At 47.1% G+C, this 14,445-nt stretch overlaps 1 protein-coding gene across 1 annotated transcript in view; it reads left to right on the top strand.

Moving 5' to 3' along the window:
* LOC125945147 (uncharacterized) overlaps nt 1-14,445 on the top strand; it is a 414,471-nt gene that overhangs the window by 284,829 nt on the left and 115,197 nt on the right. The window contains exons 16-17 of the mRNA XM_049666722.1: nt 3,460-3,546; nt 7,104-7,313. Coding sequence (XP_049522679.1) covers nt 3,460-3,546; nt 7,104-7,313 — 297 coding nt within the window. The remainder of the gene's footprint in view (nt 1-3,459; nt 3,547-7,103; nt 7,314-14,445) is intronic.

Genomic DNA, 14,445 nt, shown 5'->3' with positions numbered 1-14,445 from the left:
GCCAGATGTACACATTGGACATAATTGACAGAAAAAGGCTACAATCCTTGAGCAGCATTCGCAGCAGCAAGTCACAGAGGTCACAGGGCCAAGATGGTCACTTTTGTTGAAAAAGGATCATTTCAATTTAGAGAAAAAGCTGCTGAACCAGTCAGGAGTACGAGAGCCAGATGCCAGTGCACGCTGATGCTTGTCTTGCGTGGTCATGGTGGCGCAAGCAGACATGGCGAGACACTTGCCAACGTTGGTTGCCTCAAGTGGCTCCTCAGTTGCTTGGTGCAGTTGATTGAGCAACCTATGCAATTGTCAGCGTGAATGCACCCAAAGAGATTCCTGAAACTACCTAGATAAAGCCACAAGGAGATTATGCAAACTTCGTGTCCACTTTGTGTCTCTTCATTCCTGCGCTCTAGTTTCTCCAATAATGGAATCCCAATTAGCACAGCTGTTACTTCTTGAAAGCATGTGGCAATCAATGTTTCATTGGCCATGTACAGTACAATGGAACTAGGATCCCAGTTCTTATCAAGCAGTTGCCATGCTGACTGTTCTTGATACAGGTGGAACGTTTTTGAGTAAATGAAACGTTTTTGAGTAAATGAAGTGATCGGCTTTTAAAATCAAATTGAACAGTTGATTGACAGCATTCGCCATATATTCAAAATATTGCACTCTCCTTCATCGTCAGTCACCACATTAATTGTCTGGATTTGGGATCTGTCTATGATGTGCCCTGTTATCTTGTACTGTCTGTGTTCAGTAGCTAACTAGAATGCAACAGAACTCATTGTCATCTGTCTTATTTAACACCATCCTTATTACCTGTGCCTAAATAACTTTGTCCTTAATTACTACCAAAGGTTGTGGGTTCAACTCACACCAAAGATCGAAGGTTTGTAGCCTTTTTGTACCTCTCGTGTCGTCGACGCGTTTTTGATCAAGGTCGACTGGCTCATGAGACATATAAGGCTTTCGCCTTATTAAAAAAAGACCTTCTTCAGCTCCTGCCATCGGTCCAAACGGTTCTCAGGTTTTTCGCTTGCTGATTCACACGTTGTAGTGGACCTAACCTCGGTGCCTATAACGTGGTGACCCCGACATGATTGTACAGTGAGCACGATATCATGGACGAGACCACGAACGACGAGCAACGACCAGAGCGAGACCAACAACCAGCGCAGAGGGCCTCGCCACGGTGCAGATTCACCTGCCATCCTTTTGGCCACAAAAATCCTGCAGCCTGGTTTACTCGGGTGGAGGCCATCTTCGACCTTTGGCGCATTACCTCGCAGTGCTCAGGTTCCTCCAGCTTTGCACAACCGAGTGCTAACTTGCCTTATATTTCGTCACAAGCTCAAGTATTTGTTGCTGGTGTTCAGTGTTTCTCTGTTTGAGTTCTATTATATGATGAAAAAATGTCTTACGCACTCATATTTTTGGCCTTGTTCACTCATGCTGGTCATACACGGTTGCGTTACACCACCAATAGCAAAAGGTCATGTTCGTGAGCGTTCTGCACAAGAGATCAGAGCTCAGCCGTAACAGCAAACCGTCCTCTGTGGAAAAAGCTTGCCACGCTCGCATGCCTGTCGCCGTCCGCGCAGATTTCGATGACGTCCAAGCCATGGTCCTCGGTACAATGAAGCCAATGCGGTGCACAACACAGGCTCCTATCCTGTCCTTGACTGCACTAAACTTGTAATGACACTGATATAAGTCAGTATGACAAGGTAGCCATCCTTGTTTATTGTCACTTCTTCCTCTTCTACCTTACAAGTGTTTGAAGCTGCCATACCAACCATCCTTGTTTATTGTCACTTCTTCCTCTTCTACCTTACCGTAAAATTCCGAGCAAACGCCCCCACCCGTGCAAGAGCCCCCCCCCCAACTGCACTGCTAATTTCAAATTTCCGCGCCGTTCCAGGAAAGCGCCCCCCCCCCCCCCCCCTCCCGCTTCGCACCAACACTGGCCTGCCACATCCAGTCCACGAAAATAATGGCAAATTCGGCAAATCACACCGGTGCGCATCTGGGTGCCCCGATGAGATATTTCATCGAATCATGGTTGCACCCGGACGCCCCAGTGGGCACACGTGCGCATCGGGGCGAACTGCGGCTGGCGGTCTGTCGTTCACGGACCGCCGGCCGACGGTGAGATCTGCCTCTCACACGGCACAGAGGATTTCCTTGCAGCACCGCGACGTGACCACTCGGCGACAGAGGAGTGAACGCGGCTACGCTCTGGCATCGCTGGCAGCTTCACCACTGCTAATCACTCGCCACCGATATCGTCACTAGGCCTTTTCCAGTTCACTTCGAATCTGTAGCAGAAGGCGCTTCAGAACGAACCGCCGACGCTCCCAAGCAGCGATGTTTTGTTACCGTCGTTGCCGCTTTACCCTCTCCTCGCAATAATTTTACACGATGAAGAAAACATGCTGATGTTTGCGGTGCCACCAGCTGCGATGTAAGCATGGCCGAGCCGCGGTTCGCTGTCCGCCGTCGGTAGCCATGCACCGCAGCTGAGCTTGACTTGTATCGGAACTGTCTTTAGTGCTAAATGTTTCACCGTGGACATGGTGAACATTACGCATCACTTTACTCTAGCAGACATAATTTCGCCTGGAATAGAAGCTACATAACCAATGTTCGTTTCGCTGGTCGCGGCGATGCGTCGGAGCAGCGTCGATGCGCGCTTTCAATAGTTCTTTTCGGTGGTTTTGACCGTGATAAATGCCACTAACAAATCTTTGGCTTAATAAAGTTCATGTTCAATAACATTTTAATGCCATTCCCACTGCGCTTCTTTTTTTTTTGGCGGGATAATTTTGTCGTTGCTATCTTGAATTTTGGTGCCGTTCCGGGATAGTCCCCCCCCCCCCCCCCTAACTTTGCGGATAATTTCGACTTGCTTGAGGGGGGGTACTTGCTCGGAGTTTTACGGGACAAGTATTTGAAGCTGCCATACCAACTAGCCCGCATTGCAACACTAGTTGGCTAAAAGCAGACTGCAGCTTTTCCTGTGTACACTTTTTCGTAGGCAAATCTTCTGTGATAGTAAGCATGCAACAGTATTATTTCTTCCTTCCCAACTTGAAGGATCAAATGAGATGTCATAATTTACTTGCACGTAATGTTGTTTTAAAAAATTCAATAATTCTGACCTGTATTTAGATTGCCTTAGAGGGAGACGTATGCTTTGTTTAGTACAGCAGACTCCTCTTATATGAAATGTTAAGGGGCAGAAAAATAGCAAATTGCTTTTATTGAATAACAGCTTTCTGTTTAACCAAGGTCGGTTGATATTGTGCCTATGTTTGAGCGACCAAAGTTGGCACCCGTCCTGTTTCCACTGTTTGCTGCCTTGTGCGCCATTATGCATCGCAGTAAAGTGTGCCATCTGTCCGTTTCTTATGCACATTGTCAACTCATTAAGCTCGTGCTGGTCATGTGTTGCAGACAGCGCTGGTATGTTCAAGCTGCCGCAAGTCATTCACCTGCAAGGAGGCTGTCACAGAACATGTGCTCAAGGCACACTACAACCTGGTGAGTGGGTGCTTTCACACATACGCTAATGACTGTGTTGCGTCTCGTTCCATCAAGGAAATACGAGTTATCACAAACCATGGGTGCAGGAGTTACAAGCCACACAATGACTGTGTCGCCAAAAGCTGAATGCGTGCCACATTATTTTTTCTGCATTCCAAGCGGGGTTTGCAGTCGTTAGCCCACCTATTACCTATCTTCTTATTACCTATCACCTATTACCTACCTATCTTACTTACCTTCTCTCCACCTATTATTCTATCTTCTGACTTTTGTGATTTGCTGAGGCTCTCTAGTCAACAGACGTGCTTTTTTTTCCTCGTGTTTCGAAATGGTCTCATTAAAAGATATTATTTGTGGTTTGTTGCGTATTTGATCAATTGATGCCTCGTACCACCTAGTCTATCCAATAAAGTGGAAAAAAAGAAGTGCAGGCATGAGCGACAAGTGGGTCTTTCATCACTTAGCAAAGTCGAAGCTTTATTGCAGCTCGACAGGGGAACAGCGCGAACAGACAAAGAAGGGGAGCACATAGCAGCGCGGACTGACAACTGAATTCTTTATTACGAATTTAGCACAAATATATACCTGAACAACACAAAGGTACACCCGTGAGCAAAAGCTTACGGACCACAGGGTCACCGAAAAAGCTGAATTTCTTCATCATTAACGTGCACAAAGTGAAATTGACGAGTGTACTGGAAAGTTGGCATTGCCAAGTTCGAACTGCCATCCTTAATTTCAAGTTACATTCACGGGCAGAGGTGAAAATCAGCTTTATCATGCAATCTCTGGTCCATATACTTTTGCTCACAGGTGTACATCACTGTGCATGACCAAGAAGAGTGAGACACTGATTAGGTTTCGCCAGAAATATTGCAGTTAAGATATGTTTGTTCTGCCTCTGTCAAGGCCAAAGCCCGCGAATAGACGCAAAGTGCCTCGAGTGGCCAGTCGCATGGCAATTTTGTGTGTATTCGCGGGCTTCTTTTACGCTCGGAAAAACACTTTTATGTAATATTGAGCACCAGAAAGCTGTATCGGTAGTTTCTCATGTTGCTCTACAATTTTCTCATTGACACTTTTCATCTAACTATAATAATTGAGAAGTTTATTAATTAATTACGACTAATTAGGCGGAATGTAAAAATTACTTCGAGTATCTCCAAGCGACGGCAAACAGCATTATTACTTTGGTTCTGTTCAGCTACATGCTATTTGCATAATTTTAAATCTTGCTGCATGATAGTTAGGGCACCCTGTGTTTGTGCATTCATTTTGTACTGTTTAAGTAGTGCTGCATTAGCAGTTTTTCTAACAATCACTCTGGCGCTCCAAGCGCGTAAAAGATGCTAGATCCCGTTCACCATCTACGTATCCGCCTGGCTACTGGTGCTTTCAGAACAAGCCCTATTGAAAGCTTCTACGCAGAATCAAATGAATGCTCACTCCATCTACAGAGATCATGCATCAGCTACACATATTTCCTCAAAGTCCACTCTAATCATGAACATCCGTGTTCTACAATCGTTAACGATTTGACGTGTACTACACTTTTTTATAATGCCCCACGTCTCGAACATCGCCTAATACCTCCAGGTAAGCTGTTACCGCCCTGGGAGTGCCAGGTGATAGAACTCCTATCGCCTAAACTCGAAATTGCAATACATTTCCGTCAACTCCAGTCGAAATACTCTTGCTCTGAATTCCACACCGACGCGTCCAGTCTCATGCTGGCGTATCTTACGCGGCTGTTGGTCCCTCTTTCTCTGAATCAGACGTTTTGAACCTTCATACAAGTATCTTTACTGCAGAAGCCTATGCAGTGCTGTCTGCTGTTAAACACATTAAGAAATTGAAACTTCAGAAGGCAATAATATTCACGGACTCCTTAAGTGTCGTAAAGGCACTAATGTCTTCAAGAAAACACAATGTGGGGTCTCACTCGAGCTCTTGGGACAAAGGAACGACAACACAGTAGTGCAGACACTCAAAAAGGCAGTTATTGCGCCTTTCATACACCAATGCACACTAGCCGAATTACAACCAATAGAACATTCACATGGGCGCGCGACAAATCAAGGAAGTCCGACTCACCGCGACCCGATAGCGAGCGAATATGGTCGCCCCATGCTGTGACACCATCGCCTAGTCGTTCACATGTGCGGTCACGCGAACGGTGGCGCATTCAAACGATCCGTGTTCGTCCATACCGGTGTCCTGCTCTTAGCCTCGCGAGACGGTCCCGAGAAGCGGGTCAGCACATGCGCGAAGCGTTTGTGCGTGTTGGTCGCCGATCCCAAGCCAAAGAGGAAGCGCCTTTGACCTTTTTCTCCCAAGTCACCCCGCCATTTGGTGGCGTTAGTATCGCGACACTCGCGCCATCTCTCACAATGCGCCGCAACCACCACGACCGGCGCCGGCACTTAGCTACGCGGTGAAGCCGGATTACAGGAGACGCGTGAGTCGCGCATCCCCACAACAAAAATCCCGTTTTTATTGAGCTTTACTCATACTTTAGCAATATTTATTCATCTCCTAGACATGTAACAATATGCTGGGTTCCCGGCCATAGATGCATTGAGGGTAATGTGCTAGCAGACCAAATGGCCACATCAATTACATCTCAAGCTATTAATCTTACCGCTACTATTCCTGCCACAAATCTCGAGCCTTTTTTTGCGAACGAAACTGCAAAGCCACTGGCAACACTTGTGGGATGCCGAAATGGAATAAGCTCCACTTCATTAAGCCGCAGTTAGGTTTCCGGCCATCTGCTACGAAAACAGGACGAACTGATGTCCTGTTCTGTCGTCTCAGAACAGGACACACATATGGTACTCATAATTTTCTATTGACTGGTAATGAACCTCCAACCTGTGGTAGATGTGCTGAGAGGCTCACCGTCCTTCACGTCCTCCTGGAGTGTCGGGAAGCCGAACGAGAGAGAAACATTTTCGCCTAGCATACCACTATTGTGACCCTCCCCATCCTGCTATGTTTCTTGCTGAAGAGCCACTTTTTAACACCAAAGCTGTCCTAGGCTTCTTGAACGATGTGGTATTGCATGCTACTAGTCCAATAATTTCGTAGCGCATCCTCTCTCCAGAGGATACCGCTATGTCAGTACTTTTGTATAGCACACGCCTCCGGGTCCTTGCATTCCAAGGGCTCTGTTAAGGCAGTTGTGCTTTTTGAAAATTTTTGCCTCGCCTCTGACATATTTTAGTATATCGTCATTGATTCACAACACATCTTTCGTGTCAATAGCACACTTCATTAGTCATTGCCATCATTTTATTACATATAGGTTTTACACAATGTACAGCGACCGTCTTTTAGGCCCCTTTACAACCCTGTCGCATCCGCTGCTCGTAATTCATCACTTCACTTCGAACTCATTAACACTGGCTTGGCGCTCTTTGGCCATACTTGGCTCTTGTGCCACAAAACATTATGTTCATTCTAACAATGGTTCTGGTTTGACTCGTGCTTATTATATGATGGCCGATTTGTTATGAATTTTACCCAGTGCTCATAATTGTCCTGGGATGCAGGCACGGGTGAATGATGAGCGTCCTCTGAGCCTGGAGGAGATGAGATCAGCCCTGCGGCAGGCCAGCTTGACCACATCACGCTTTGCATGCTCGGAGCCAGGATGCGAGGCCAGCTTTGCTTCGTACATGTCCTACTACTCTCACCTCAGCCACTGCGGGCCATTCGTCGAGACCTTCATTGGGAAGCCAGTTCAGGTGCCTTGTCCTCCTGTAAGTTGGTTGTAAAACAAAACTGTTTATTGGCAATCGAGAGAAGAAACAGACAGTTCTGTCTGACTAATTTGAAATCTCTTAACTCTAACTGACGGATAACTTGAGCTGCTCAGTTCATCCTGGCAGAGTCACATGTGTTTGAATAGTGAAAGAAACTTGGCAAATTCAAACTCTAAAAAATCATGCAATGGTTATTTCCTACACTCGCTCCTGCCTTTCGGACAATGCCCAATGTGAGGCTAGTTGTCATAACCTGCACCACAGAAAAAATGAGTGTTTTAGCTTTGCATGACACGTGATATGCTAGGCCCACTATGCATGCACCTATGGAAGGATGCTTTCTTCATTACTTGTGCCTTCGCTGTAGTGAAGGCACTCAGTGTGCGAGTAGTTGTCCTAGTCTATTTGACTACGATGAAGCGCAGTACCAAAGGGAAGCGAGACAAGTGTGCTACTAACAGCTGTGAATGTGTATTGAAAAACATTTGCTGCAGCAGAGCAATGAGTGCCCAAAACCAGCAACGAAAAGAGCAGACGCAAAAACAAGGAGAGACGTCGAAAAATTGCAAAGAGCGCGTGCACAATCCCGTCATGAAACGTGATAATTGGGAAGCATGTGTACAAAGTAAACTGCGCACAACATGCACAAGAGGCATAAAACACAGAGCAAATGGAAATGAAGCAGCTTATCTCTAGCTACAGGAGGACAAATTACCGATGTTTTATATATCTGTAACCTCGGCGATATGGTCACGGCTGGTACGTGCCATTCCTCGGCCGATATACATTGCTTACAATACGGAAAACATCGGCTGTTCCAAACGCGCTGCCATGCCACTGCGGATCACACAGAACGCCTGAGCGACAGCGGAGCGACCGGCATAGACGAGTCGGCACAGCAGGATCTGGACGGGATCTATAGACGCCAAGCAACCAGTTACGTCACGCGGCTGCGCAATCTCTCACCCTGTCGAGCGGACCGGACTTTGCTCTGCACGCATAAGGGAAGGAAGCGTGCGAGAGCATGTCAGCCTTCGCCGGTTTGTTCTCTATGGGGTGGGGCAGGTTCGCCCCGCTTGCCTTCAGTAGTTCATTTCACACGCCTTTTGATCGTCTTGGAAGTTTGATCTGATCATCGCCAGCATGTCGCGAATAAGACAGCCTCTGTCATTCAAGGAAAAGTTAGAAATCCTGCTTAAGGTGGGCAAAGATACGAAAAGAAAATCAACTGACCTCACCAAGGATTTAGCACAGTCCACTCTGCACGATGGTCGGTCAGCGTGACCAGATGGTGAAAAATGTGCAACAATTCAGCATCAGTGCTAAAGAAGCAAAAACTGCGCGCCATGTGCAGCTCTAGGAAGTTAACGTGGTTTGAAAAGGTGACGGCAGCGGGACTGAACGTCGACGCCATGTGCTGCACAAGAAGGGCAAAGATATCGCACACTCGCTTGGCGTGAGGAATTTCCAAGCCTCCGATGGTTGGATTTTAAGGGGAGACGGTGGGCTCATCTACAAATCCGTGAGTGGGAAGGGAAAAAAAGTGGATGAGGCCATCGTGAACAACTGGATGGGGACCAGACTGCCTGCACTCATCGCTGGACATGAGCCACATGATATGTTGAACGTGGATGAAGCCGGTCTCTTGCAGTCTGACAAGAGCCTCTGTTTTAAAGGCGAAGCGTGCCGAAAGAGTACGCAGCAGATTACAGCTTTGTTTTGCTGACTGTTCTGAAAAGGTACTGCTGACAACTATTGGCTGCTACCTGAAGCCTCGCTGCTTTAAAATGGCTGGCTGTTTGCCTTGTATTTACAAGGCCAACCGCAAGGCCTTGATGACATCCGCCTTGTTCACAGGGTTTTTGAGTTACCTCGACCACAAAATGGCCAGCCAAGACAGAAAGCTCTATTGGATCAGTGCGCCGCCCGCTTGAAACGTCAAACTCTTTTTTTTTTTTTTGCCTCCAAATACAACGAGTCACAACGAGTCACTTACAACCGCTGGACGCGGGCATTATTCGAAACACCAAGTATCATTTTAAGAGCCTCGTGGTGCGTCGTCTGATAGCGAAGTTATAACGGAAAACGGTCCTAGATGCAATACACTTCATCGCAATGAGTTGGGATCACATCTTGCCGACTACGATCGCTAACTGTGTTGAACCGACTGCAATACCAGCATTTTTTCGAGCTGCTTTGTGTCACGACAGCATCGACACTAATGTGATGGTGATGATGATGATTTATTGGCATCCCCTTTGAAACGGGGCGGTGACAACTCGTCACCTAGCCTGCTTGATTTAATCAAGTATGCTATACATGTTTTTTCGTTCTAGCCTTTTTTTTTTCCCCCTCAAAACGTCTCTATTTACCATGTGGGCAGCACTTCCCTCTGTTATGCATTTGGATGGAAAAAGTGACTTTTTGTCGTCAAATATCTCAACAGCGCGTGGTGCTTTTAAAATTGCGTATACTGCTCTCTCTTCTTTTCGTACCATCTGGCAATTCTGCCATTGCAACATGAGCCTCAGAACCACTGATTGAATAATTAAACAAACTTTAAATAGCAAACAAACAGAACAGCTGCTCACCCATCGAGTGTCTGTCACACTTAATGGGGACGAGTAGTGAAGAAAGTATTTAGTTGAAATTATATGCCAAAAATTGATAATACTGTATATTGTAATTAAGACTAATTGTAGTTCCCACTACCACCACTGTGAGAGAAATCCTAGACCTCACTAACCTTTGGTAGATACAATGTAGTTTGCCTTCCCGTTCGCCTAAATGTGTAGCCAAAGAATGTGAGCACGGTCCACCTGGGGGACAGGAACGCCATCCACCTGCACCGTGATCTCAGGTGGAGGGGTAATGCTACGTGCGCGAATGAGAACTAGCTCGGACTTTTGTGGGGCACAGGACAAGCTTGCCTGTCGGGCATAAGTGGCGATGATGTCGATGGCCTGCTGCTGTCGATCCTGAATGAGCCTCAACCCTTGCGACCCTTGCGTCGCCCAGATCGTGATGTCGTCTGCGTAAATCACATGTACAACATCAGGGATCTCGTCGAGCTGCTGAGGTAGTCTTGCGAGGGCAATGTTAAATAGTGGGGGACAGAATTGATTCCTGTGAGGCGAATCTTGTCAAACCGATGTGGTCCTATTCCAATAGTGGCTGTTCTGTCCCGCAGAAAAGAACGAATGTAGTTATACATGCGGCTGCCGCAATATGATTCTGCAAGATTTCGAAGAATCAAATCGTGTGCCACGTTATCAAATGCTCCTTTTAGATCAAGGGCGAGGATGGCCCTCGTCTGGGCACGGGACGGGGGGCCGATAACCTCTTGCTTCAGCTGTAGAAGCACGTCCTGCGTGGAGAGATGTGCCCGGAATCCAAACTGTGAGTTGGAGAAGGACTGTGGTTCGAGAAAAGGTTGCAGTCGCCGCAAAAGCACGTGTTCCATTAACTTTCCGATGCATGAAGTAGGGGATATTGGTCGTAAATTTTCCATGGCTATGGGCTTGCCTGGTTTGGGTATTAACTTTCCAGTGCTTGAAGTAAGGGATGTAAATTTGTTATGGCTGTGGGCTTGCCTGGTTTGGGTATTAGCGAAATCTCAGCATGCCTGTGGGAGTGTGCCCTGACGCCAATGGTCATTGAATAGGTTTGTCAGATGATGGAGGTCTGAATCACCGAGGTTTCCAAGGGTGGAAACTCTGATATGATCTGCGCCTGGGGCCGTGTTTCAATGTAGATCTTCAAGTACCACGCGAACCTCATCGATTGTAATGTCCGCGTCGAGTTCCTCATTAGATTCTTCTGCGTGCAGGTATTTGGGATACTGTGGAGGTGTGCCGGTAGGGATGAATCGTTTTTCTAGCTCTTTGACAGGAGCAGCTGGATCGTCTTGGTACTTTTGTATTAAGCTGTGTAGGCGATGAAATGCCTGCGTCCTTGTAGTGGAGGTATCTATAATTGCGCGAAGTATCGACCATGTTTTCACGGTGCCTAGAGTGCCTGAAAGACGCTTGCAAAAACCTCGCCAGTTGTATCGAACGAGTGTCTCAGCATGTTCTTGTGACTCCTGCAAAATTTGGGCGATACACCGGCGAAACTTGCGATTGAGGCGTTGGCGTTTCCAGCGTCACGTGAGCCCCCTACGTGCCTCCCACAGATGCAGTAGGTTCACATCCGGGGTTGCAGTTGTGGTAACCAGTGAGCGTGTATACGCATCTAGGTCAGCAGAAATAGACTCGAGCCATTGCTCGTATCCTCCCTAGCAAAAGTTCTAATACAAAAACTAATAGCCTATTAGGTTATTGACACTAATACAGTCTATTACGTCTATTAGTTTATTAGTCTAATAGATATTGCTGTATTAGTCTAATAGGCCTATTAGTCTAGTAGGTCTGTTAGTGTATTAGTCTAATAGGTCTATTAGTGTATTAGTCTAATAGGCCTATTAGTGTATTAGTCTAATAGGCCTATTACTGTGAAAGAAAATGTTGCAATGCTCCAGATCATGAAAAACAGGTAAAATTGCTAGAAGCATTTATTAGCACAGCATGTCTTTTTACAGATTTCTCTTTCGAGATCTTCGTCAGGTCAGCAATCTTGATTGATAGCTTTTCGTTGACTTCGACCAGAGGACGTCCGTTTGAGGAAGTGGTTAAAAAAACCTGGGCACAAAAATACACGTATATAGAAACAGTTGAAAGCAGGGATGCTAGTTCTGCCACTAAACATATAAAAGCTGGCAATATTTGCTTCCAAATCAGAATAATGTGGCTTCGCAATATTTTAGAACAGTTGATATATGCTAGCTCAAAATGTTTATCATAATAAAAAATGACGCCACCTGACATCACAGGACAATATTAAAGCACACAAAATCAACATAAGATGTGTGTTCCATTGAAACTGTAGACATATATAAGGAACTCTAGACAGAAATCTTGCACAGTGTTGTCGGAAACAGGCATGTTATTGCTGCAATGCATACAGCAATCGGCCCGATGGCACTGTACTTACGTCCACCCTCAGGAGAAAAAAAAAAGAAGAAAACGCTTCATACTGTACTACAGAAGCATAAATAAGAAGTATAATTACCTCGAAATGGTAAATCTGCACCGGGGAAAACACTGCACATCGATGCACGCTGATAGATCCACAAAGCCGCGAAGGACAGGGGTAAAACAGTTGCCTTGCGTTGTTTTGAAGTATTAACAGCATCCATAGATAAAACTATCCAAATATATTACTGCACGAATGAGATTGCGCAGGCGCTAACACCACGGGTTCCTTAAAAACACATCGTTCATTCACTAACACGCACGCCTCGCGTGACGCCTCGCTAGAGTGTACTAGTACACTCTAGCCTCGCCTTGACATGGCGGCCGCCATTGCACACGTGCTGTGCGCAACTACGCCTGACTACGGTCGCAGTTTTATATCCTTCCCAACCGCCGTGTTCCCTTCTCTGCGATACTGCTCTTTGATGTCAATAAATATTACGGCCTTTCATGTGCGGTATCAAGATAGCAATTTAGGCTAAAGTGTAACATTTACTTTATGCGCACTTCAACAGAAAATACGACACTGACGAAACTTCAGCCGCAAACAAATATGGTTGCTGCTATTGCACCGTCGTTCGTAAGCTGACCGGGCACCGCGATTCTGCCTTGCAGATTACGGCTGGTTGTTCGTTTTTTTTTTTCGTGGGGAAGTATTCGCTGTGCTGTAAACACTAGCTGTTTCCTCAACGACTCATCGCGACGAGGCTCAGTGAAGCAATATTGCCAAGACCATGTAGGCGCACGTCGCTTTTGTGTATGTCGCCGAGAGATGGCCAGTTTCACTAGCTTAGTGCGCTGAAACTAATGCAAACGTGCGAATGCAGTCTGCTGCACAGTTGTACAGCAGAATTTTTAATTATTCAGTGATTAAATAGAAACACCTCTCCATGCAAGCAAGCGGTCCGCTAGTCTTATTTTTTTCATCAACTTTCAACAGCAAACAAGAGCTGCGGAATCCAGCAATACATGTTGTATCAGACCAGCAACCAATACGACCTCAAGGCCACAAGGGGCTACCGAGCGACGCAGGCAAAAACACAGTAAAGCCCTGAGTTGACGGAAATCGTTTACTGAAACCGTCAGCACCAGCACTGCACAAACGCCCGCACGGAGGGGAGCCAAAGGGGTCCCGCACCAGGGCGAAAATACAATAACAGGCGCCTATAGCACGTCGCGGCGAGAGCACAGGCTCAAGCTGGGACACGCCGCTAGGAAAAGTCCCGGCGGCTATGCTACTTGCTCTGGCGATAACCAATGGGTCAACTCGCGAGAGCACGGGCAATATCCTTCGGCTTAGGCTTTCGGCAAGTGCGGCTCGGCGGCGTACGACCTCGCGTGAGCACTATTGGCACCGCTCGTCGGCTTAGCGTCGGAAAAGGATCAGCACAAAGTACGCGCTCCCCGCACGGGCAAAGGGCACCGTGCACGAGCTCCAGTCCTAGTCACAAAGGTGTCGGCGGACGAGAGGAAAGCATGAACGTACCGTGCGCTGGTCCCGGAGAGAAGTCAGAGGCACGCTCCGCCGCTGGCAGCCGAAACCCGGCCGCCTCGTGACGTCAGCGCCCCGCCCTCAGCGCAATCGCCGCGTGCGCAGCACCACCGCGGGAACCGGTTACCCGAAGGACGGGGAAAAACCAGGGGATGGCAGACCAGGTGAAGCCCGCGCAATCATGCCGGCGCAACCCTCAATCCCCACATCCTCCTCTCCTTGAATGCCCCCCTACCAGCCTGGCGAAAGAGCTAGTACCGGCTTATGCACCAAAGACAATTGAGTCATTCATGCACAAGCTAAATGCTAACCTTAGCCCAGCAAGTACTCTTAAAACACCGCGTTACATATTTCATGCACTACAATAATAATAATTATATACAAGGATCGTGGAAGAATAAAAAATGAAACTGCTACGCTCTATAATACAAAAGAAAAATGCCGCGAGAGGGGGGAGAAATATTAACAAAAGAAGGCGGCCGCTGGCGCGGGACAGTGTCCAAGGTGCGAAGGGGAAACGGCACGTAAAGTTCTGTGGCTAGGGACGGTGGCCGAAGACGTAGGA

The sequence above is a fragment of the Dermacentor silvarum genome, chromosome 4 (assembly GCF_013339745.2).
Source record: "Dermacentor silvarum isolate Dsil-2018 chromosome 4, BIME_Dsil_1.4, whole genome shotgun sequence".
Classification (NCBI taxonomy): Eukaryota; Metazoa; Arthropoda; class Arachnida; order Ixodida; family Ixodidae; genus Dermacentor; species Dermacentor silvarum.
This window is presented reverse-complemented; position numbering and strand designations above follow the sequence as displayed.